At 34.7% G+C, this 27,086-nt stretch overlaps 1 protein-coding gene across 1 annotated transcript; it reads left to right on the top strand.

The window, feature by feature from the left end:
- Positions 1–9,313: 9,313 nt before the first annotated feature.
- On the top strand, positions 9,314–25,926 carry LOC122307496 (tyrosine aminotransferase-like). Its single transcript, XM_043120406.1, has 7 exons — positions 9,314–9,658; positions 13,029–13,368; positions 13,786–14,004; positions 14,164–14,223; positions 15,064–15,219; positions 15,296–15,389; positions 25,430–25,926. Exons 1-7 carry the CDS (start codon positions 9,390–9,392, stop codon positions 25,546–25,548), a joined length of 1,257 nt encoding a protein of 418 aa, XP_042976340.1. The 5' UTR covers positions 9,314–9,389; the 3' UTR covers positions 25,549–25,926.
- Positions 25,927–27,086: the final 1,160 nt, after the last annotated feature.

Consider the following 27,086-nt stretch of genomic DNA (forward strand, 5'->3'; position numbering starts at 1 on the left):
AATATTACAAAAACACAAATACAATTTTAAACCAAATATAAAGCATAGCATCAGCAACCCGGCGGAGCCGCATCCTCGGGCTCAACCTCCTCCTCTTCGTCCTCCAACTCTGCACCAAAAGCTACGGAACCAAAAATGGTACCGCAGGTAAGTAAAACCCAAACACTACCAGATAAAAACACATAGAACTCAAACAACATGCATGAAACATGCCCAATGCACAAAGCCCATAAAACACGATTTTTTCTCACACGCCAAAAACCCATTTGGCCCAAAAACACATCCTTTCCGAAAAACACGCCAAAAGTCACATTTGGCCTTTATCCGTCTCAAACCATTATCCATTTTATCCGTATGCACCATGACCTCCCCTAGGGGTCATCTGCACACCCTGGCTCCAGTGCCACACCGCAGAGTACCACCACGCATGTGACACCTAACGAGCGATGCCCAGTTCTGCGCCCCACGCGTTCGCAGCCAAGCATCCTCTAGCCCTCACCAGCGAAGGGCCACGGAGTCGGTGCATAGAGCGATGCCCGGTTCCGCGCCCGGCGCGTTCGTAGCCAAGCAACCCCTAGCCCCCGCTCCCGTCGTCTAGCTACAACTCAGGGGACATCACTCAGTTTATTCCGCTCCCGAGTGACCAGAGGAGCTCCACCGGGATAATACCCCATCCCGGCTTGGGGTCGTGATACACACGCACCCGTAAGACCACTTACGCCAATACACAGGCTTTTCACACTATCTCACAAACACACGTGCATGCACCATGCAATGCCATAACAATGCAAAATAAAATAATCCAACAACATAAATCAAATAAACAGGCAACTCCGTCCTCCATCCATCCGACACCCGAACTCCTCGGACTCAGTCCGGAATCAACCAACCAGCAGATAAAATAAATTGAATGAGCAATATATATTTAAATCTGAAAATAGGGTTTGGAAAATACTTACAGCGCTATATGGCAATTTTAGAAAACACGCGGCGTTGCAAACGGCGGCAAAAAAAGCAACGTCACAGTGAAAATTCACTGTGGCCGTGGGTTGTGAAAAACCCACTTTTGAACGGGGACAAACTAGAGCTTGGGATTGATAGGGAATGGTCTAGGGATGATTGTGAAGCTATTGGAAGTGGTGGTTGGCCGTGGGTGGCGGCGAAATCGCCGGAAAGAGGCCGGATTTCCCGAAAAGGAAAGCTAGCTCGTAGGAGCTGTTCCGGTGGTCATTGGAGGCCGGAAATAGGTGGGTTAGGACGGCAAGCGACCGGTAATAAAGTGGTGAAGAAATGGTGGCTGGAGGTGGAGCGACGGCGGCGGATCGGAGCCAAAGTCGTGCGGGCTTTAAGGAGGATTTCTGGCCAAACGGCCGGCCGGTTGGGGGTGAGTTTCGGTGGGGTGGTGCGCCGGAGGGAGACGAAGCGAACGGGACCGGCGGTGAGCCGCACGGTGGCCGGACGGCGGTATACCAGGGAGTTGAAGCTTCCGGCGTGAGGGAGAGAGAAGAGAGAGAGAGAGACCGGGGGGGGCTCGAGCGGGAAAGAAGAGAGGAAAAAGAAAAGAAAGAAAAAAAAGAAAAAGAAAGGAAAAAGAAAGAAGGAAAAAGAGAAAAAGGAAAAAGAAAAGGAAAAAAGGAAAGAGATGTAGGGAAAAGACGAGGTCTAATCCTCAGTCCGGAAAAAACAACACTAAACCGCCGCGAAGATATTAAAAACCACAAAACAACTAAAAGAAATAAAACACAACATCAATTAAATTAAAAAAACAATTTTAAAACGCAAATAAATTAAAATAAAAACAACTATTTCAGTGAAAATACACTCAAAAGCAGGTCATCACAGAAAATCCAGAAATTGAATAAAAACCAAATATATTTAAGTAGAAATGACTTAATGAATTATACTAATCCATACAAATAGTAGACCAGCAATCTCCAAAGTGATCAAAATGTACCTAAATTACCTCAAGCAAACCAATCATAATTTATTTGTACAAGCAATTAAGCTCCAATCAAATAATATGTCCAAAAATTTAAGAATTTTAATATTTACATGATGGTACTAATAGTAAATAATTTGGTTCAAGTATTGTAGCGTGTAATATTTGTCTAAAACAATGAGATCTTCTTTGTCATTTTCCTATATTAAAAAAATAAAAATTAAATTTTTAAAGATAAAATATTAAATAATGATGTAAAAATTAATGAAAAAATGTGTCAATTTGTATATTACCTAAATTGAAATTTGACGTTCTTTCAAAATTGAATTCATCTTCATTTAGATAATCAACCTATAGAAGCATTTTTTTTTAATATTTATTGAATAGAATGAGAAAAGAATTGAAAGAAATATTTTTTTAATAACAAATGGTTATGAATAAACCTGATTGGTCAATATTGAAGTTAATATATTGTTATGGATGTTAATTTCAGAAGAGTTGATATTCGAAAATGATCCAATTTCTCTTATACAAATGCCTTCATTGTTGTTTGAAGAAAGAAAGAAAATATTCTGATATTGTCTTTGCCTTCATATTTTATTATGTTGAAGATTTTTTAACTTAGCATATCTCTTTTTTTTTTCGTTTGATTGGGTACTATACAAATTTCTTCTTGATAGATCGTTTTCACTCTCTTCTAGATTTATTCATAAAAAAAGTTAGATAAAAGAAAAAAAAATGTGTTAATAATGTTTTAAGTATATTTTTGAAATTTAATAATATTGTCTTACCAGTCGGCATAAAGTTATGAAAAATTGTAAATTTTGTGTTGATTTTTGAGTGTAATCTTAAAAAACATTGAAAATATATCAAAGATGTGAATAGATATATACATGTGGCAATATATATGCATAAGAAATATTATAAACATGTATAGTAAAAGTGAAAGAAGAAAATAATTAATTCGAAATAATATTCCACAGATCATATTAAATGGATGAAACAAGATAACAAATCTTAGAATAAAACAAATGTATGAAAAGAAATGAATATAATGAAAAAAATAAATATTCACATAACAAGAATATAATATCATCAATTATCCTAATTATAAGTGCACTTATATGAACATAAAAAAATTGAATAATATTTTTCAAATGAGATAGAAAATAACATACCTGGAAGTGGAGGGCAAACAGAGAAATAGTGTGAACATAGCAAATTGATAACAACCAGATTGATGAAGAGTCAAGTAAAAGCAAAAGCAATAAATCTATAAAAAGAATTTACATTAAAAAAAATATCCTAATAATAATGAGAAATGATATAAATAAATTTAGCATTTACAAAAAAAAAAAAAAACTTACAAGCAAATAATTAATGCATTAAATGAAATTTATTATAAAAAATGTTCTTAATAAGACACATAAAAAAATAAAAACAAATAGAAAGCTGTAAAAAAATCACCAAAAACAAAAAATTGGAAATGCTTTTTTTTGGTTTTTTTTTTTTTTTGTGTGTTACAATGTTTGTAATAATCACTTACTGTTTACCAAACTTTTGAATTTTTTCTAAGAAATTTTGAAAATAATGAAACTAAATACTGGATCTATGTATAAAAACTTAGAAACCATAACTTTGATGTGATTAGTGAGTAAAGTAGTATTTTGTTATTTGCTTCCAAACAAACACCATCAGGATTATGTTTAGGATTAACTGAAAAAACATTTTAAATTCTTAATACAATTTTATGTAAAATCGATATATTTAATGAAAAAATTTAAATGAACCATGTGCTAATAGCTAGCTAAGTAACGAAAACTTTTTATAAACATTATTATTAAATTTGCAATAATCATTAATGTATAAATTAAAACAAATCAAATTAATATCATCAATTTATCCTAATTACAAGTACACTTATATGAATATAAAAAAATTGAATAATATTTTTTCAAATAAGATAAAAATGAACATACTAGGAAGTGGGGCACAAACAGAGGAACAACGTGGACACAATAAATTGATACCAACCAGATTGATGAAAAGTCAAATAAAAGCAAAAGCAAAAGCAAAAAATCTGTAAAAAAAAAAAAAAAACATACATCAAAAAAATATTCTAATGATAAAAAAAATGATATTAATAAAATATAAAAAAATAAAAGGCTATCAAAAAACCACAAAAGCAACAAATCTTAAATGGATCAAACAAGATAACAAATCTTAGAATAAAACAAATGAATATAATGAGAAAAGCAAATATTCACATGATAATCATATAATATCATCAATTTATTCGAATTGCAAGTGTACTTATATGAACATACAAAAATTGAATAATATTTTTTCAAATGAGATAGAAAATAACATACCAGGGAGTGGAGCACAAATAGAGGAACAAAGTGGACATAGCGAATTGATACCAACCAGATTGATGAAGAGCCAAACAAAAGAAAAAGTAACAAATCTGACAAAAAAAAACATACATAAAAAAATATTCAAATGATAAAAAAAGATGATATAAATAAATTCACTATTTACAAAAAAAAAAGAAATTACAAGCAAAGAATTAATGTATTGAATGGAATTTATTATCAAACGGATTTTTAATAAAATATATAAAAAAATAAAAATAAAAACAAATAAAAGGCTACAAAAAAACTACAAAAAATGGAAATACTATTTTGTTTTATTTTTTTTATTATAATGTTTGTGTTAATAAGTTAATATTTATCAAATTTTTAAAATTTTTCAAACAAATTTTGAAAATAACGAGACTAAATACTATATTTATGTATAAAAACTCAATAACCATAACTTTGGAGTGATTAGTAAGTAAAATAATGTTTTACTATTTAATTCCTAGCAAACAGTTAATTATAAGAATTCATCAACTTTCTCATCATTTTTATTTGTTGATATAAATCTCTTGTTAATCTGTCTGGATCATTACTTTGTTAATTGATTTAAAATTTAAAAAGATTGAATTATTTATTATATTTTATATAAAAATTAAAAATAATAATAATAAGATAAAGATCACCCATCCATCATGATTCCCGCAAAACAATTCATAATACTTAATAACATTATTTTACACAAATTATATACTTCTATCCATCCATTTTAATGGGTAATTGAAAAAAATTATATAATTTACTCTAATCAGGAAAATGAATAACCAGGAAAGCTTGAATATGAGTGATTTACGTAAAACAAGATTTAAAAAAAAAAAAATTCAAATATTAGTTAGACAATCTATAGGCAGTTTTTGTGTGTGTGTGTGTTTTTTTTTTTTTGAAAAATAGAGAGGAAAAATCTCATGAAATATGAGTGAGTTTCCTCCATACCTTTTTATAAAAGAAAAGGAAATTCTCGCTAACCTGCAAATCACAAAATTCAAATTACACACACAAATATATATATATATATATATATTATCAGAAAATCTACATAGCAGCCTCATACTTTTTCACACTATTAAAAAATTTAAATTTATTATTTTACCTTTTTTTATTTTATACTGGTGTGTTGGGTGTGGGGCTGCTGTGTAGCAGTATTCTTATATTATATAAAGCATTTACCTACTTGGGGTCTTCAAATATTTTTGTTGTCCTAACGCTAACCCTACGCCCAACACTATAAAAGCATCATTATGCTTTCAGCACTCATTCGGCCACCCCCTCTCTCTCTCTCTCTCTCTCTCTCTCTCTCTCTCTCTCTCTCTCTCTCTCTCTCTCTCTCTCTCTCTCTCTCTCTCTCTCTCTCTCACCTTTCTCCTTCTCGTTCTTCCGTCTTCTTTCCTCTCATCTACGCCCCTTCTTAATTTCTATCTCAGATATGCCGAATTTCTATATTGCAGTGCAAGTTCTTGTTTCTTTCATCTATTTTTGCTGAGATTTATGTAGTTGTTAGTTTGTGGTTTGATTTTTTTTGTTTCTTACTCGTTTGGTTTGATGCTCTGTTTTTGTTTAATTTTTTCTGCGTTTAAATCTGTGTTCTTAACGTTTTTTGGGTTTATTTTCTTGCATTTATTTACAGATCTGAACAGATTCTTGAATTTGTTGTTACATTAATGTAGGAAATTTTTTTTTTCTTGCGTTTCATGTATATTCGATCTATGTTATTTTTTCCTTGCATTTCAGATCTTTATAATAGATTTATTTTTTTACGATCTGTGTTGTTAGGGCTTTTCAGTTTCCATTCCAATATACTTTTTGTTTTCTTGAATTTGATTTCGTCCACTTTTTTTTTTCTCGTTCATCGCCGTTTGATGTATATTACCTGTGATGACCCGTTTTTTAGTGTATTTTCGCTGAAATAATTGTTTTTATTTTAATTAATATTTTAGTTATTTATTTTATTTTATTTGCGTTTTAAAATTGTTTTTAATTTAACTGATGTTGTGTTTATTTCTTTTAGTTGTTTTGTGGGTTTTAATCTCTTTTTGGCGGTTTAGTTTTGTTTCCCGGAATGAGGATTGGACCTCATCTTTTCCCTACATCTCTTTTCCTTTTTCTCTTCTTTTTCCTTTTTCCTTCTTTCTTTTTCCTTTCCTTTTCTTTTTCTTCTTTTTCTTTTTTTTTTCTTCCTTTTCTTTTTTTTCCCTCTCCCCCGCGTCCACCCCCCCGATCTCTCTCTCTCTTCTCTCTCCTCACCCACGGCCGGAGCTGTCTTCAACCCAGATCGCCGCCGCCGACCGGCGTGGCCGACACAGCCACCGGCGTTCGGTTCGTCCACCTCCGGCGCACCACCCCACCGAAGCCCACCCCCATCCGGCCGACCGTTTGGCCGGAAAACCCTCTTAAAGCCTCCACGGTTTTTCCTCCGATCCGCCGCTGTCGCTCCACCTCCGGCCACCATTTCTTCACCACTTCATCACCGGTCCCTTGCCGTCCTAACCCACCCATTTTCGGCCTCCAACGACCACCGGAACAGCTCCTACGAGCTAGCTTTCCTTTTTGGGAAATCCGGCCTATTTCCGGCGATTCCGCCGCCACCCACGGCCAACCACCACTTCCAATAGCTTCACAATCATCTCTAGACCATTCCCTATCAATCCCAAGCGCTAGGTTGTCCCCGTTCAAAAGTGGGTTTTTCACAACCCACGGCCACAGTGAATTTTCACTGTGACGTTGCTTTTTCGCCGCCGTTTGCAACGCCTCGTGTTTTCTAAAATTGCCATATAGCGCTGTAAGTATTTTCCAAACCCTATTTTCAGATTTATATATATATTGCTCTTTCAATTAATTAATCTGCTGGTTGGTTGATTCCGGACTGAGTCCGAGGAGTTCGGGGGTCGGATGGATGGAGGACGAAGTTGCTTGTTTTATTGATTTATGTTGTTGGATTATTTTATTATGCATTGATATGGCATTACATGGTGCATGCACGTGTGTTTTTGAAATAGTGTGAAAAGCTTGTGTATTGGCGTAAGTGGTCTTACGGGTGCGTGTGTATCACGACCCCAAGTCGGGATGTGGTATTATCCCGGTGGAGCTCCTCTGGTCACTTGGAAGCGGAATAAACTGAGTGATGTCCCATGAGTTGTCGCTAGATGACGGGAGCGGGGGCTAGGGGTTGCTTGGCTACGAACGCGCCGGGCGCGGAACCGGGCATCGCTCTACGCACCGACTTCGTGGCCCTTCGCTGGTGAGGGCTAGAGGATGCTTGGCTACGAACGTGCGGGGCACGGAACTGGGCATCGCTCGTTAGGTGTCACATGCGTGGTGGTATTCTGCGGTGTGGCACTGGAGCCAGGGTGTGCGGATGACCCCTAAGGGAGGTCATGGTGCATACGGATAAAATGTGACTTTGGCGTGTTTTCCGGAAAGGATGTGTTTTTGGGCCAAATGGGTTTTTGGCGTGTGTGGAAAACTGTGTCTTTGGGTTTTGTGCATTGGGCATGTTTCATGCATATTGTTTGAGTTCTATGTGTTTTCATTTGGTAGTGTTTGGGTTTTACTTACCTGCGGTACCATTTTTGGTTCCGTAGCTTTTGGTGCAGAGTTAGAGGACGAAGAGGAGGAGGCTGAGCCCGAGGATGCGGCTCCGCCGGGTTGCTGATGCTATGCTTTATATTTGTTTAAAACTGTATTTGTGTTTTTTTTTTTGTAATATTTTATCTATGTACGTTTTAAACAGCTTGTATTACGTTGAGAAAAATTCTGGTACTTAGTTATGACTTTCGTTATCCGCTGCGTGTTTTTTCGTGCACATATGTTGCTTTCGCACACACTTGGCACCCGTCGACGGGATGGTGACCCGGGTTGTCACCATCCGGACGTCTCGATTTTCCCGTGTTTGGGCGTGGGGATTTGGGGGCGTCACATTACCTCTGCATCTTTCACATCTTTTAGACCAAAAAAATTTTTTCCTTTCCATTTGTGTTTCTACGCTTTTTCTATTTTCGGTTGAAGTTGTTTTTTTGTGTTTGATTTCTTTTATTTTTCTTCTTGTTATTCGGCATTTTTTTTCCCACTAAGTTTTTTTGTTTTGTTTTTTAAATCTCAGTCAAAACATTCTTTGGTCGTTTTCTTTCGTGAAGTGCTAGCAAATTAGAAGACCAAAGATGAGATTTGTTTTATTTGTTTGATTTTTTTTTGGTTGGGGATATTTTTTGTAAACTACAGATGTGAATGTGCAAACATTGTTTTTATTCTGTTTCTATTTTTTTTTTTTTTGGCTGATATGTAACTATATATATTGAAATATTTCATTCATGCAATACCGAAGAGAATAAAGAATAAGAAGCATACCTTCAATTGTCGGAGATTGAGGAGTAGCACCCATCTAAAAGATGGCAATTTTTTTTTTTTTTTGAGAAAGTGAGAATATAATATAGAACACAAATGAAATGAAATGCAAATATGAAGTTTCGAAATGAGTTTTAAATTTGTGGCAGATGAAGGGATAAGATCCTAAGTGTTAAAAGACAATAATATTTAGTCGGTGAAGTAAAACGACAACAGGCATAACAAACTAATCAATAGAACATGGGGGCAAAGTCGGAAATAATGTAGAGGTAAAAAGGTTGGGTGGTAAGAATGTGAAAAGACCGAAACCATTGTCGGCAAAAGAAGAAAAAAACAAAACTTGACCATAATTTTCAAATAAAATCAAGGGTAAAATTTAAAAAAAACAAAAGTAAAAATACTATTCTAAACGGATTCGCACTTTATATATAAGTATAGGTATAAAAATATTTTTTATAAGATATATAGATATTTTTTATAAAATATGTGACGTGAATAATGATTATTTTCAATATTTTTCCTAATTTAAAAAAAAAAAAAAAATCTGGACAAGTCTGCTTTTGGAGTGGACTATCGGTTAGCATTCCACGTGCACAAGGGGATTTATTCTGAAAGGATTCTGATCCATCTTAGCTTTTACTGCACATCCAACCAACTGAGCCTCCACCAACCCCCCTCCCCCCCGAAACCAAGAAATGGAAAACGGGACTGAGAGATGGCGTGTTAGGGTGAACGAAAGGCTGAAAGCGAAGTCGGCAATCACCGTCCGAGGCACTCTCATGAAGCTAATCGGAAACCTTAACAAGGATGATCCTAGGCCAACTGTGCCTCTCGGCCATGGCGACCCCTCCCCGTTTCCCTGCTTCCGAACAACCCCCGTAGCTGAAGATGCCATTGTTGATGCTGTCCGCTCCGCTAAGTTTAACTCATATACGCCGACATTTGGTATTCTTCCGGCAAGGAGGTAATTCTTCCATTTACTGAGATATCATTGTCTATGGCTCGGAAGATTTTCGAACGTTCTTCTTCTATTTATCGGTAAGATGGTTTTAATGTCAAGTAAAAGGTCGCTAGGTTGTTTAGAATATTTTATTATTATCTATACATTATTTAGAATTTTTTTTTATTATTTATAGATAATTTGACATCATCTAAACATCTAAACCAGGTTTAGGCTCTCTTTATATAGCAAAATTATCTCAACTAATTTATAAATAATAATAAAATAATTAAAAAAAATCATATTAATAGAATAGTTTCTTTCAAAATAAATACCAAGCTCGCCGGATAAAGGTAGCTAGGTGTTCCAAACAGCCCTAAGCTTACCGGGAAGACGTAGCTAGGGTAATGCTAATTTTCTTTCCATTACTTTCCTATACAAAACAGTTGTGGGCCAGCAATGATGCACGTACAAAAGACACATTGGCATGAACGTCGGCAGACATATAAAAGCGCCGTACGGTTATCTTATGCAGGAACTTTTTTTTTTTTTAAAAAAAAAAAGGAAAATGCTACTTAACTCAGGTTATCATTTTTAATTTTTTTATTTAATAAATAAGTAAGTTGTATATTTTTTAATTTTTTTAATAATTAAATATATTAAAAAATATATAAAAAATAAAAATAAAGAAAAATTTACACTAGCAATACGCCAACGGTAAATGTTAGACGGCTTGCTAGTCCCACCTTTTTCCATACAGCACATTGCTTAAAAGCAGACCTATTAAATTAAAAAAAAATATCAATAATTTTTTAAAATTGTTGACGTAGAAAACTTTCAGTAATATTGGTGTATTAAAAAGAAAATTTCTAAATAGAATTCCTCTTATATAAAAAGAAAAATTTTACTAATCATTTTTACATCACACGTCATATATGATTTTTTTATTTTATTTTTAATTTTTTCGTTACAAAATATATGACATATGAGTGATAAATAGAATAATTCTTTTAGTTTAGCAATAGTAAAAAAAAAAAAAAAAAAAATCATGTATGATATGTGAAGTATAGATGATGAGCACAAGGGCTCATATAAAAATTGCCAACTATTATGTAGTTTCGTATTATCATTTGTAATTGCTTCGCATGCACCAGATTTATGAAAAGTCGATTGGTAACTTTGCACGACAGTATGAGGCCCAAGAGGGAAATAAACGTAAAAAAGAAAAAGAAAAAGAAAAAGAAAAAAAACAACGAAAAGGGTAACAATGAAGTAAAAGTTTTTCTGCATGGTTATCACTTTCATTATTTGCTTTGACCATTTAATGTGACGAATATAAACTGGAGAAAAAATGGTAAAAAGAGGAAGAGCCATTAGTTGTTACCTGTAACAAAGAAAACACTTCCCGTAATTATGGACATGTTGTTTTTCCTTTTATTAGAAACTAACATATGTCACTACAATATATATCATATTTTCCCGCGACTAGTTTTGGTGGAGGCTTTTGATTCATAGAAGTTACTAGCCAATTTATTATAACCAAATAGGGAGCTCATAAGATACATCTAGTGTAAATGTAATTTATGTTTGGCTAGGATTAGATGCGTATGATGTTAGGAATAAATGTAATCTTAATTGGACTCTAGTAATCCGATAAGAATAAGTATAAGAATTGAAACTCTTATCACATCTTGTTTGTCTTATAAGATAAGAGTTAACAAGAGTCTTAAGTATGTTTAGAGTCTAAGTATTAGTTGAAGAGATAAAGACGTAAATCGTATTGAAGAAACTAAAGCTGATCTGAACTCAATGCAATCCAGAAGGATAATCCAGTTCGAGGTGTTCGCAAGTTGTTAGAAATGTATCTGACTGGTATAGTGGATAAACTTGTCAGTTGAGTTATTCTCCTAGTCAATGACAGCATTACATATCTATAGAGGAGTCGGCTGAAGGTTTATTCTCAAGACTTGAACTGCACATATTTACATTAATTGAGAGCTTGAGGATCTGGGTAGAACTTCAAGGGATCGTGCAAAGGAAAACTCCAGTGTGAATGATTTTTTCCAAGAAGCTCAGTTCGTGGAATTAAGGGAGAGCATATTCCAAGGGGGAGTTGTTTTGTTCGAGATTCAACCATTGGAGATTCCAGTAGGAAAGGCAACGATTGGAGAGTGTCAGAGGTTCTTACTACCTACTGCAGTAGAAGACAAACGGGTCACATGTCTTGAGTAAACGCGTCTAGCTACAAAGGTTTTGTAAATGGTTTACTTGTAGTTCTCACAATCAATGAATTGACTTTCCTGGATTTGATTATCCCGTATGATTTTATTTTTGAAGAGTTCTTCAAAGAGTTTTCCTTCGTAACCAAATAAGTGTGTTAATGTTATTAAGATATATTGGTTACTAATCGATGCGAACAACTTGTATTGTTTGTATTGAGCGTTAACATGTAGAACCAGGGATACTTGGGTAATTTCATCTAGTCTGATTGTAATGAATATCTAACAAATGTTGAAGGAAAAAAAAATAAAAAATAAGGGAATATATACCAGAACTAACTTACATAAGAAACACAGATACTCCAAGTAATTTCGTGACTACATGTTTTAAAAAAAAAATTATTTCACCTCTTGATCCATGATATTTTTGCAATCGCATCAGCGTTCACAAATTTCTGATATAATAACTAGACGATTAAGTTTCACTTATTTCGAAAATGGAAAGAAAAAAGACTTCAAACTACCATACTAGTTAATTCTTGTTACAATGATGAGGGTTAGAAGTTTAACCAAGTTAGTATTCAATAGTTTTAGAATTTTTGGATTAATGATTGGATTTTTAACAATTGGTATAAGAGCATGACCATGTCATTAGTTCAAGTCATGGAGGGGGCGACCTATAGGCTGGATTATAATGCCTTGTTATCATATATGGGTTTAGTGTTAAGTCATTGAATACTAATAGATGAGTGGAGCTGCCAAAAAGGAAATGGCTACCACCTTAGACGTCGGATTCGGAAGTGTGATGGAATGTTATAATTTTGAGGGTTGAAAGTTTAACCAAATTAGTATCCAACAATCTTAGAGTTTTTGGATCAATAGTTAGGTTTTTAGCAATTCTATGATTGAGAAAATTAGTTATTCATATTTAGGTTTTCTCAAAAAGTTATGGATTGGTAATCCTATTTAGAAATTGAACGGCTTTGATCTTATCTTATGAATACGCGAGAAAGGGGGGAAAAAAAAAGGAAAGAAAGCTGAGTTCTTCTTTCTGCTAAACTGACCATGCGAGATGAAAATCTTATGCACTATTTTGAAAGAGAGAAATGTGAAACCCATGAGGTTTATTTGCACATATAGTCTCATCTAATTCTTTGGTGGTTGAAATCTAACAGGGCCATAGCAGATTATCTGTCTTGTGATCTTCCATATGTATTATCACCGGATGATGTTTATCTCACAATTGGATGCATTCAAGCCATTGAAGTAATACTAAAAGTTCTAGCCTGCCCGGGTGCCAACATTCTGCTTCCAAGACCCGGCTTCCCATACTATGAGGCTTGTGCGGCATCTCTACAGCTCGAAGTCCGTCATTTTGATCTTAATCCAGAAAAGGGTTGGGAGGTTGATCTTGAGAGTGTTGACGCCCTTGCTGATGAGAATACCACTGCCATTGTCATCATAAACCCCGGCAATCCTTGTGGAACTGTCTATACACACCAACATTTGAAGAAGGTAAGGTTAAAGCTTCATTTTACTTTCTTATCTTCTTATCTTCTTTTTTTTTTAAATATGATTTATTTACTAATTTGAGAGGGCAAGATATACTCTAATCTTAATCCAAAACATTTCCTGTTAAGCCAAGGTGTTTACAGAATAGTCAGTTATTAGCCCTCAATATTTACTGCAATCCCCTTTTCATCATTTGAATCACAATTTCTTTTTCCGTAAAGTCAAATTACATCTGAGAATGCATTAAACTCATAAGTGGAATAAACTATAAAGTTTGCACTGGTCCAGTAATGGTGAATTTTACAGTTTGGAGCTCATGTTATTGCCTTTTTATAGTAAGCATGAGTTTTCTTAAGTTCAACCTTTTTTGTGGTTGAAATTTCATTTTAATGTTAATGATGGTCAATTTCTGAATATTAGATTGCAGAGACAGCAAGAAAGCTGGGCATTCTGGTGATTGCCGATGAAGTTTATCACCACCTCACTTTTGGAACAAACCCATTTGTGCCAATGGGAGCATTTGGATCAATAGTGCCTGTCATCACTCTGGGGTCTATATCAAAGAGATGGCTAGTACCAGGTTGGCGACTTGGTTGGCTAGTGACATGTGATCCTAATGGCATCCTTCAAAAATTGGGGGTCATCTCTCTCTCTCTCTCTCTCTCTCTCTCCTCCCCCCCCCCCCCCCCCCCCCCCCCCTCTTTCTCTCCTTCTTAATGTATGTTAACACTTCTATTGGATGATAATAACAAAAGACGGATGTATAGGATATTCACATATTTCAATTTTCCCCCTCAGGTTATAGAAAGCATTATGGGCTGTCTCGAGGTGACATCTGGTCCACCAACGTTTATTCAGGTTTGTAAAAACTTCTTTTTTGTGTTTTAAGAAATCATATTGTAGTGAAAGAATGCAACAGTTTTTCATCTTTCAAGCATTTTTAGAACTTCATATGTATCTTTGTCCTGAATTCCTGTTGAAGTAAATTTACCTAAATGACAATAGAGAAGAATTTCCTTCGATAGCAGATTAGAGGAATAATGCTATGTAAAGCCCCTATTATCTCTAAACCAACGGTGAGTTTGCTATATCCTTAGGGTTTCAGCTAAATGGCTCTTCAGCAGAATTATGGGTGGTATGTGGTGATATACAAGAAATATCTGGTGGTCATCAGTTTGCACTTTTGTTGAGAATAAGCCTGTCAGCTTATTTTGGTATCTATAGAGAAAGAAATGCGTGTAACTTTGAGGATTGGAAGAGATCGGCATTGAGTTCAAACCTTTCTATTTAATATCTTCTACCATTGGATAGTGCCCCAAAATAGTGTTGCACTTTCTATTTCTTCTTTTCAAGAATTTTTATCACTTTTCTTTTGCCAGTCAGGATATTTTATGTACTTCCTTTGTGTTGGATAACATTCTTTTCCTTGTAAATAAGATTCATCTTAACAAAACATAATTATGCGGTGCATTTGGAATGCAAATGGTTTAATTCATTCACTCCTATGGAATGATGTTTTGCCTGATACATAATGCAACAGTATTGCAACTAATTATCATCGTCATCTGTATATAGGGTTCCTCTCTCTCCAGCAGTTTCTTCCAGACTTCTGATGATACCATAACAGGACAATACTATAGTCATTTGTGTTTTTCTCTACCTTCTCTTGAAATGTGACAGTGGTTGTTTATGTATCAGGGGGCGATTCCACATATCCTTGAAAAATCTGGGGAGGATTTCTTTTCAAAAACTATTGACACCCTTAGGGTCACTGCATACACATGTTGTGATAGAATTAAGGAAATCAGTTGCATTACTTGCCCAAACAAACCAGAGGGATCCATGTTTGTGATGGTAAGGACATCGTGTTTGACATATTTGTGGCATAAATTAATGAAATTTAAGATGTTGATTATAGATTTCTTCACAGGTGAAGCTAAATATTTCATTATTGGAAGACATTAATGATGATGTAGAATTTTGTCTCAAGCTGGCGAAAGAGGAATCAGTTATTATTTTACCAGGTATGCAATGAGGTTTTTAGTGTTGCTTGTGCTGGAGGAAAGCCTAAATTTTGTTTACTTGATTCCCATGAAGGTCTCTGTTTTTTCTTGTATTTCGTGCTATTAAATTTAAAAATCTTTAAAAACTTCAAAACTCTGGCACCACCTCTGTGGTGTGTGCTGCACCGTGGGGGCAACACCCTCATGTGCGTTGCACCACCTCAGTAAGCAATGAGGGTATGCGCTGCACCAAGGTGCTCAGCATCCTCAGGTCCATGCACCACTGAGGTGCAGAGCACCCACAGGTGTACAACGCACTGAGGTGTGGAGCACCCATAGGTGCATCCTCCAGCGAGGTGCAAACCACAACGGCTTGTGCAGCACAGCTAGGTGCAGTTGGCACTTCTCTAGCAGCCATGACGGAGGATGAAAAGGGGGATCTAGAAAAACAGGGCATTAAATTAAATAAAAGACTGGGAAAAACGAACGACCACTCTGATACCAATATCAGAAATTTTATCACAGAGCACGGTGCGGTGGAATACCTCAAATACGGCAGTGATCAGGGTGGCATTGTTCCACAAACTTTTTGATGGCTATACCTTAGCTTGTCTTCCTCCTGGTGATGGGGTGGAGCCCACTATGAGGTTACACCCGCATGACCCACAGCCTTGATGACACACTTTAGAGAGATCCAAATTGAGAGAAAATTTTCACTCAATGCAAGTTGTAACCCAATGCTGGCCTTTTGGCCACGTCTAGCCATTACATGCAACCAAGGGGTGCACCCTCCAGTTTATTACACCACTAATTAACATCCGGGCAACATTTAGCTTCTCTATATACTCGTTCCATACACATATTAATCCCTATCCATGTTTCATGCTGACACTCTCAGTGTGCTTCTTCCCATTAACCCAACAAAATAAAGCAATTTCGAAATTAAATAAGCTCTGCCGTAAGCAAAGCCAACAATTTCGAAAAGAAATTAAGAGAGGTTATTAGGTATAATGTAACGATTGTCAACTATGTATACAGAGAAATAAAGGATTGTGTAATAGTTAAAAGATTTAAGGTCATATTCTTTTAGAATATCAATTAAATGATTAGATTGAACTATTTCCATCAACTTAAAATTTTGTGTCAAATGTATATATATATATATATATATTACTTAAAGCATGAGAGTATATAATTCACATTGGGTATCCTCTAAGTCAGCTTGATTCTTTGCGCATAGTTTTGGCGTAGATCTTCTTTCTAAAGAGATTCAATTTGTGATTAACAAACTCCTTCCAAATACTAAAACTGTATAAAACTCACCACTAATCTTCATTTCATTTACTAGGTTAACAAACTTTTTCTAAACACTAGAACTGTATGGTAACTCTAACAACACTAGGAAAACACCAATGTTGTCCTGCAAACGCCAATATAAGGCAGGAATCTAAAAGAAAAACAGATTTTTAAATTGCCAAACTATGAAATTCCCCAAGTACTCCTGTAAACCACGAAATTATCTACTAATTTTCTTGAACAATTAGTTAGATTTCAATATTATGATCATTAAACAAATCAAATACTTAAAGAAAATAAATAAACTTGCATAACACAATGATTAGTTATGAAGGAAAATCTTTTAAAGAATTCTTTAAAGGTAAAACTCTACGGGGTACTCAAACTCATGAAGTCAATCTTATTGTTTAAAAATCAATTACAAGTAATTCTCAATTACAAAACCTTTGTAACTTGACTCTCTTACTTGTCCAGACAAATGACACATTTTTCTTTTACAGTAGTAGCAGTCAGAACCTCTGGCGATATTCAAACTATTGACTTCTTTTATGAAATTTCAGTGGCTGAAATCTAATCAATGATCTTTCACACTTGAAGCACGATCACACACAATGAGAGATCACAAATATGAAAATTCACTAAGGAATTTTCTCACCAAAATATGCACTAGAAAATGCTCTAGAAAATATGTAGATCTGAATCTCTACAGATCTTAATAAAAAAGGTCTCTTAAATAAACAATCTGGAAAGAGTTCCAGTTGAAGTAGGATTCTGCTAACGGATAGATACTGTCGCGAGGACGTCTTCTGACGAATTGCTGACATTTCGTGATAACTCTTTTATGCATTAACTGATCTCTGTTCAGCTTTCATTCTGGATAAATACAGATCCCCTTGGACTTGATTTTTACCTCAATGACTTACCTAAACAATCTCTAAGACTTCTATATAGACTCAACATTGTTTAAAGATAAATCAATAATTATTTTACATTCCTCTAACAATTTCAAATATAATGATAAGATGAGCCTTATCATATAGTCATCTAATCCTAACCAATTTTTGCCTTTATAATCTCCCAATTTGGCGGATTGGTGACAAAATCAACTTGATGAATGTCTTGTGTACCTAAAACCAAAACAAATAGCAGACCAAGATCTAGATCTTGTGAAGAAAATCTTAATACAATAATGATAAAAAATGACATAGAATACTTGTGACGCCTCCAAATCCCCACGCCCGAACACGGGGAAATCGAGACGTCCGGATGGTGACAACCCGGGTCACCATCCTATCGACGGGTGCCAAGTGTGTACAAAGGCAACAAATGTGCACGAAAGAACACGCAGCGGATAACGAAAGTCATAACTAAGTACCAGAATTTTTCTTAACGTAATACAAGCTGTTTAAAGCATACATAATAAAATATTACAAAAATACAAATACAGTTTTAAAACCATAAAGAAAAGCATAACATCAGCAACCCGGCGGAGCCGCATCCTCGGGCTCAGCCTCCTCCTCTTCGTCCTCTAACTCTGCACCAAAAGCTACGGAACCAAGAATGGTACCGCAGGTAAGTAAAACCCAAACACTACCAGATAAAAACACATAAAACTCAAACAAGATGCATGAAACATGCCCAATGCACAAAGCCCATAAAACACAAGTTTTCCACACACGCCAAAAAAACTCATTTGGCCCAAAAACACATCCTTTCCGAAAAACACGCCAAAAGTCACATTTGGCCTCTCAAACCATTATCCAAATTTTAACCGCGTGCACCATGACCTCCCCTAGGGGTCATCCGCACACCCTGGCTCCAGTGCCACACCGCAAAGTACCACCACGCATGTGACACCTAACAAGCGATGCCCAGTTCCGCGCCCCGCGCGTGCGTAGCCAAGCATCCTCTAGCCCTCACTAGCGAAGGGCCACGGAGTCGGTGCGTAGGGCGATGCCCGGTTCTGCGCCCGGCGCGTTCGTAGCCAAGCAACCCCTAGCCCCCGCTCCCGTCGTCTAGCGACAACTCAGGGGACATCACTCAGTTTATTCCGCTCCCGAGTGAGCAGAGGAGCTCCACCGAGATAATAACCCATCCCGGCTTGGGCTCGTGATACACACGCACCCGTAAAACCACTCACGCCAATACACAGGCCTTTCACACAATTCCACAAACACACGTGCATGCACCATGCAATGCCATAACAATGCATAATAAAATCATCAAAAAATATAAAACAATTAAACAGACAACTCCGTCCTCCATCCATCCGACCCCCGAAACTCCTCGGACTCAGTCCGGAATCAACAACCAACAACAATAAATAAATTGAATGAGCGATATATATTTAAATATGAGAATAGGGTTTGGAAAATACTTACAGCGCTATACGGTAATTTTAGAAAACAAGCGGCGTTGCAAACGGCGGCGGAAAAGCAACGTCACAGTGAAAATTCACTGCGGCCGTGGGTTTGAAAAACTCACTTTTGAACGGGGACAAACTAGGACACGAAATTGATAGGGAATGGTCTATGGATGGTTGTGAAGCTATTGGAAGTGATGAACGGCCGTGGGTGGCGGCGGAATCGCCGGAAAATGGCCAAAAAACCCAAATCGGAAACTAAGCTCGTAGGAGCTGTTCCGGTGGTCGTTAGAGGCCGGAAATGGGTGGGTTAGGACGGCAAGGAGTCGGTGATGAAGTGGTGAAGAAATGGTGGCCGGAGGTGGAGCGACGGCGGCGGATCGGAGCAAAATCCGTGCGCCTTTCTTGGAGCTTTTCCAGCCAAACGGCCGGCCGGTTGGGGGTGGCCTTCGGAGGGGTGGTGCGCCGGAGGGAGGGGAAGAGAATGGGACCGGTGGTGGGCCAAACGGTGGCCGGACGGCGGCGGTCTGGGCTGTTGAAGGGACGTCCGGCGTGAGGGAGAGGGAAGAGAGAGAGAGCTCCGGGGGGGGTTCGGACGCGGGGGAGAGAAAAGAAAAAAGAAAAAGAAAGGAAAAAAAAGAAAAGAAGGGAAAAAGAAAAAGGAAAAAAAAGAGAAAAAAGAAAAAGATGCAAAAAAAAGAAATGAGGTCCAATCCTTACTTCGGGAAAACAAAACAAACCGCCGAAAAGGGATTAAAAACCACAAAACAACTTAAAGAAATAAAACACAACATCAAATAAATTAAAAACAAATTTTAAGAACGCAAATAAATTAAAATAAATAACTAATATATTAATTAAAATAAAAACAACCATTTCAGCGAAAATACCCTAAAAAACGGGTCATCACAATACTCTTTGAAATTAGTTTCAATAATAATCAAAGGTTAGACGTAATCTAAACCTACAAAAATAATGTTCTAGTCATCATCAATAACCATGTTCAGTACTGAGTTCTCCCCTTCCATATTCTGCTACTCCCCCTAAAGTATATAGTTCTTCCCCTCAATATTCTGCTACTCCACCTTTTTATTTTCGGTAAATTCATTAAACTCCCACTTACTCAACAACGCACTTATTGAAACTCCCTCTAAATTTCACAATACCAAAATTTAATTTCCTCTTCCAATACTTTCCATTTTTGTCACTAATCTGATAAAACACAAAAGAGAATAAATATCAAATATGTGTGCCAAGATGAAGACACTAAGCAAGACATAATGAACAACTCCCATGCGTCTCAACTTTTCATGGAATAAATGCACCTGATGTATGAGCATGAATGTGTGTCAAATAATGAGTAAATGATTGAGACAACTTGGTTGACACCAAAAATCAAACACTTAGTGGACATACCATGAAAACGAATGACAAAGGCCAAGAATCCACTCAAAAATTGTCATCAATACATGCAAACAAGATTCGGAAAGAGCAATCTAGTCGCTATCTAGGCAACTCAAACTCAAATCCAAGCCAACATGTCGCATAATCAAACTTTCTATAAAATATTTCTGGAAAAAAAAAAAATCAATCCTAGCCCTAGAGAATGAAAATTTCGAACACTATAGATGACTTACCTTGATTAGGAAGTGGAAAATAATAGGATATTTGCCTCTGAATCCGAAAGTTTAGGAAGAGATAGAGGTTTGAAAGAGTGTACGTCTAGGCTCATGAGAAACGGAGATAGAGGGAGGTGGTTGAAGTCCCGTGTAGATGGCTGGAAATAAGAGAGGGGGGAGGGGTTTGGATGTGGGTTTGTTCAAAACCAAAAAAAAAAACTTAAGTCACGTAAGTGACTTGCACATGCCATAAGTCTTAGAGTCCCGCTGGGACTTCAGCTAATATTTTAGAGTCCAAGTCCCAGACTTAGGCAAATATCCCATATTGACTAAAAAAGAAAAATAATTTATATTTTATTAAAAAAATTACAAAATAATAATAATAATAATAATAATAATAATAATTTTTAAAACAAATATGTATATATGAATGAAAGAAGAGACAAGTAACATGTTTAACCTCATCTTAGTTCAACCATAGTGTATATCACAAAACAAATATGATCATTTACACCCTCTCATTTGCCACAATTACTACGGATGTTTACTCCTCATAAGATCATCAATGTCAAAGTTCATGTAAGTGTGTGAGTGAGTACACTTATATCATAACAATTTTTATTTTTATTCTTCAACATATTTATGGTACTATTATTCAAAGTATTTTCTTCTTATGGATGTTCAGAAGAGTTCATTACTCACCCTAAAAGTCAAACTTTAGGCTAGAGCCTAGATACATGAGCATCTCCTCTAAACACTAATTTGTACAACCCTTTTTTTTTATGTCCATTTTTTGTTGCTCATCTTTTACCGCAACGATTCTTTTTATAAGGACTTAAAGAGATAGATCTGTGTAAGGTGTTAGTCTTTTTTTGCAATGATTTAACGCCAATTTTTTTTTTATATGGATCAATTCTTTGTATTTGGCAAGAGGAGAGCTCTTTATAAATGTACTAGGTTCAACTAGTATTAGTCAATTTAAGGCATGAACTCCCTCTATGATGAGCATCTTAATAACCAATATAAATTTCAATTATAATATACATACATACAAATTCCTCACTGTGCATTGAAAATGAACTTTACCAAGATGACTCCTAGGGTTAGTATGCACAAAGTAGAGAGATGAATAGGTTCAAGAATTTACCATGTGGGAATACAAGTGCTCAAAATTTGACATATCAAATATGGACTTTCCTTAAAGAAAAACTTTGAACCAAACTAGAAAAAATTTTTATATTATATTTTTCTTATTTAAAACTGAAAAACAGAAACATAATAGCAAAACAGAAAAATAAAATGCATATCCTAGACTAATGATATGCAATGAATGCAAGAATATATAAAAGGTCCTATCAATTAATGTGACATGACATTTTCTTTGACCACCCACTTTGCTCTAAATTTTGGTCTATTTTTTTTATCAACACCATTTTGTATAATCTTTTCTTTATTTTGAAAGCAAAAATCTGTTAGTTCACCAAGTTTGAGACTTAAAAAGTTGATTTGTTGACTCATATCACAAACTTGATTATCTAGACTTTCTTTTTCTTTTTAGATTTCTTTTACCTTCATTTTTCTTCACTTTATTCAAGTTAAAGCAATTTGGCCCTATATGACCAACAACACCACAATAATAACAAGTAGGAATAAACTTACCTTTGGACTTACCTTGGTTGGGCTTCTTTGTCATTGATCTATCATGTGAGTCTCTTTGAACATGAGTTTTAGACACAGTTTTCTTTGGTGCTTCTTCATGTTGACTTCCTTTAATAAAAATGATATCTTTTGATGAAGTAGCAGTGGATGATGAGTTTTTAAGTTCCATATCCTGGGATGTCATATACTCCAAACCCGTGCGATCGCAGTTGGATTTTTGAAAACTTAATATCTCTTCTAATTTTTGTGTTGCTATTTTTTATTTGCGCTCCTGAAATTTTTTCAATTCTTTTTCTAATGCAGCATTTTGATCTTTTAATATTGATAGTTCAACACCAGAAATTTTTAATGCCTCAGAAAGATTGTTTTTCTCATTCTCTACAGTAGTAAATCTATTATTCAGTTTCTTGTTGAGTTTCTTTAATTTGATCACTTCTTTACATAGATCATTATAGGCTTCTTGTAAACTTATCAGTCACAACTAGAGCAACCTCTGAATTACTATCATCATCGTCACTTTCAGATTTTGTTAGCCCAATATCAGAAAAATATTAACAACAGTAAAAAAAGCCACAAAAGAATTGTCATCATCAGATAATGAAATTGAAGTTTCAGATTCTGAACTTTTACTAAGTGTGACATTCAATGCTTTTCCTTTACTTTTCTTGAAATTTGGACATTCAATTCTTATGTGACCATAACCACAACATTCATAGTACTTTACTTTATCATTATTTTCATATTTTTCTTTATTTCATTTTTCAAAATAATTATTCTTTGTAGAAAATTATTTACCTCTTTTTTTTTTCTTTCCATTAGACTTTTTATTAAATATGAATTCTCTGAACTTTATTGCTATGAGATCTATATCCTCATTGTTAAAATTTTCTTCATAATTTTTTTTTATAGTTTTTAAAGCAATGGACTTCTATTTTCTTGCTTGAGGAAACGAAGATTCATATATTTGTAAAGAACCTACCAGCTCTTCTACTCTTATTGAATTCAAATTTTTATTTTCTTCAATAATAGTAACTTTGGGTAAAAAATTTTCAAGTAAAGACCTCAAAATCTTCCTCACGGCTCTTGAATTCTCCACTGTCTCGTCGAGATTAAACTTGAAATTCACAATATCATTCAGTTTAACATAAAAATCATTAAAATTCTCATTTTCTAACATTTTAATCTCTTCAAATTTTGAGGTTAGCATCTGCAATTTCAATTTTTTTACTATTCTTGTGTCTTCATGTGTAACCTCCAAAATATCCAAAACTTCTTTAGCAATCTCACAAATGGAGATTCCTTTAAATTTTTCGGGGGATACCGCTATGAAAATAGCGTTAAGTCATTTACCATTCCATTTGCAATTGCTGATTTCATCTTTAGTCCAAGTATCTATAGATGTCACGGGTTTAGTCCATCCTTATTTAACCGAATGCCATACACATTTATCCAAAGACTTGAGGAAAGCCCTCGTACGAACTTTCTAATAAGCATAATTTTTCCTATCGAAGTGTGGTGGAATATATAATGACGTCGACATGATTTACAATGGCTCGGATCACACTCGAACGAGTGAACCACGCTCTGATGCCAATTGAAATTTTTCAAGTACCTTGCATAATACAATGATTGGTTATGAAGGGAAACCATTTAAAGAACTATTTAAATGTAAAATCTTACGGGACAACCAAACTTAGGAAAATCAATCTTATTGTTTAAAAATTAATTACAAGTAATTCTCAAGTACAAAACCTTTATAACTTGACTCTCTTATTTGTCTAGACAAATGACTCATTTGTTTTTTACCGCAGTAGCAGCCAGAATCTCTAGCGATCTTTAAACTATTGACTTCTTTTTTGGAACTCCAGTGGTTGAAATCCAATCAATTATCATTCACACTTGAAGCACGATCACACACAATGAGATATTACAAATATGAAAATTCACCAAGGAATTTTCTTACCAAAATATGCACTAGAAAGTGTTCTAGAAAATATGTAGATCTAAATCTCCATAGATCCTAACCAATAGGATCTATTAAATAAACAATCTGGAAAGAGTTCCAATTGAAGTATGGTTCTGCTAATGGATAAAATCTGTCACGAGGACGTCTCCTGACGAATTGCTGATATTTCGCAATAACTCTCTTCTACATTGACTGATTTTTGTTCAGCTTTCATTTTGGGTAAATACAAATCTTTCTGGACTCGATTTTTACTTTAATGACTTATCTAAATAATCTCTAAGACTTCTAGATAGACTCGATATTGTTTAGAGTTAAATCAATAATTATTTTACATTTATCCAATAATTTCAAATATAATGATAAGATAAGCCTTATAATATATATAGTCATCTAATCCTAGTTAATTTTTGCCTTTACAAGAACTATATACATGCAATCCCTACAGCTGCAAGATCCCATTATTGTCCTTCACACTTGAATACAAAAAAAAGTCCCGAGTACCAAATCATCTATGATCCTCTACTTCAAAGAATAGCCCATTAAAGGTGTATATAACGAAGACAAGGTTGATTGTGTTTTATTATTTTTGCAAATTGTGTACCTTATCATGAATACAAACAATACCATAAACATTCAAGATCAAAACTTAACAAATATGTACTAAAATTGACAACAACAAAAAGAAGGTTGGACAATTTTTTTTAATCATCATGTAGATACAAGGTACATATAAAAGAATGAAATACAAAAACCAAGTATCTCTATTAGCTTCTCCACTTTGATGGACGAATGCTATTATACAAAATCGATTAATTATATAACATTAATTGGGACTTGAGTATTGATCATTTTTTTCAAAGAGAAAAATAATGAAAATAAAAACTAATCAGCATTCAAGTTTTTGGGCTGGTAGTAGAATATCCACCTGCATATATAATTCAGACATAATCAATCTAGTTGGTAAAAGTTTAGCATCAGATTTGCAAGATTTTAGCATAATATATTTAATAATCCATAAGGCGAGCGACTTGTAAAAACAAAATCTGTACTGCGACTAAAAATATGGAGAGGAGAAGTTTCTGCCAAGTAATGTTTTGTTAGAATGCTTTGATTGCTAATAGTTAGACACCAGTAACTTTGATTTGCTTATTTTCTCCAGGGGCAGCTCTTGGAATGAAGAACTGGTTGCGCATTACCTTCGCAGTTGATCCTTCAGCTCTTGAAGATGGATTTGAGAGAATTAAAACCTTCTGCCAAAGGCATGCCAAGAAACAATAAGATGTGGCAGTAGTGATCAACAACTATGCATTGGATCTCACGTTCAAGCCGGCTTCTCATGGTACTCTAGATGAATCTTAATTACCATTATCGGGTTGGGATTTGTTAATAAAATTCCCTAATTCCTCTTTGAAGTTTTGTTAAGCAAGACTTAACAGAGGAGGATGATCACTAGGGATTGGCAACTTCTTGTTGCATGATCTCGTGTTGTTAATACCATGTTGATGATCAGCATCATCATCGTGATGCATGATCCATGTTGTTAGTACCTGTTCTTTAATGCTCTTTGATTGTTTTTGGAACAGAAAAAATGGATTAAATAAGAGGACTTATAAATTAAGAATTACTACTTATAAAAAATAAAATTAGAATTACTTATGGATCTTTTTATTATAAGTTTTATTACGTACAAGTAAAGTTATGTATTAATCTGTGTATCAATACTAATTCCTTTATATTCAAAATTTAAATTAGCATTGTTTTCAATAAAATTTACTTTTTGACCAATCGCATTAGATTGATGCACATATTAGTACATAATTGTACTTGTAACTAAATTTTTTCTTTTATATATTATAGTCATTTTATGGAGTCACTGAGATCCAAAAATGGGAGAGAATCAAAATCTTCCATGAATAATATGAAAACAGAAACTCTATAAAATTTTTTGAACAAAAATCATAATCGACAAAGAAATTTACCCATTTTGTTGTTGTATATGAAGGCGTTACGCATGGGTAAAGGCGATTGACTTTGGTAATTTACTTGGGACGATGTTACATTCATAGGGAGTGGCCACTGAATTTGTATTTAAAAATATTTTTTAAATATTAAAAAATTACGAATTCATAAAAAATACTTTCTTAATCATTAAGTGAAAAATCAAATAATCAGTGACGACCACTATTGGTGGGAGTAATATTTCTTTTTAAATATTTTTAAGATTTTTTAAATATTAAAATAAATACAAATTCACAAAAAATATTTCCTTAATCATTAAGTGGAAAATCAAATAATCAGTGCCGACCACTATTGGTGGGAGTAACATTATTCAATTATTTATACAGTTGGTCCCTGAACTAACAAAATCAAATAATCCATCATCTTAACTCCTACATGAAAAATTAATTAGTAATTCCGTTAGGTTTCTATTAGAAACCAATGGAAATGTTGCTGTGCCATCTTCTCCATTAAAATGTACACAAGAAATAAAATGGAAGTAAAAAATAAACAATTAATAAGACCCAATTAGAGTTTGGCAGAAACACGGTAAATACAACCTAAAAATGATTGGTCTATGTAGAAGTGATAAAAAAATCTAACCTATTATATTAAATCAAGTCAATATCTTCTTATATATAAAAGCGTCAATCTTTAAATGAACAGTAATTTATGTTACAATATTTATATCCCATTTTATCCTCACCTAGATTTTTAAAACCTCTTTCATCCCTCAAGCAAGTGTCGTATAACATTTTTTCCAATTTTATCCTTACTTTTTGGTTACTATCTTTGTCGAATTTGTCTGCTTTGCTCTC

The sequence above is a fragment of the Carya illinoinensis genome, chromosome 4 (genome assembly GCF_018687715.1).
Source record: "Carya illinoinensis cultivar Pawnee chromosome 4, C.illinoinensisPawnee_v1, whole genome shotgun sequence".
NCBI lineage: Eukaryota > Viridiplantae > Streptophyta > Magnoliopsida > Fagales > Juglandaceae > Carya > Carya illinoinensis.

Bases quoted from the DNA above. Each gene is read 5' to 3' on its own strand.
- LOC122307496 (XM_043120406.1), top strand. From the start codon at position 9,390: ATGGAAAACGGGACTGAGAGATGGCGTGTTAGGGTGAACGAAAGGCTG. The intron at 14,005-14,163 runs GTCATCTCTCTC...TTTCCCCCTCAG, and splicing joins GCATCCTTCAAAAATTGGGG to GTTATAGAAAGCATTATGGG. The intron at 15,220-15,295 runs GTAAGGACATCG...ATTTCTTCACAG, and splicing joins AGGGATCCATGTTTGTGATG to GTGAAGCTAAATATTTCATT.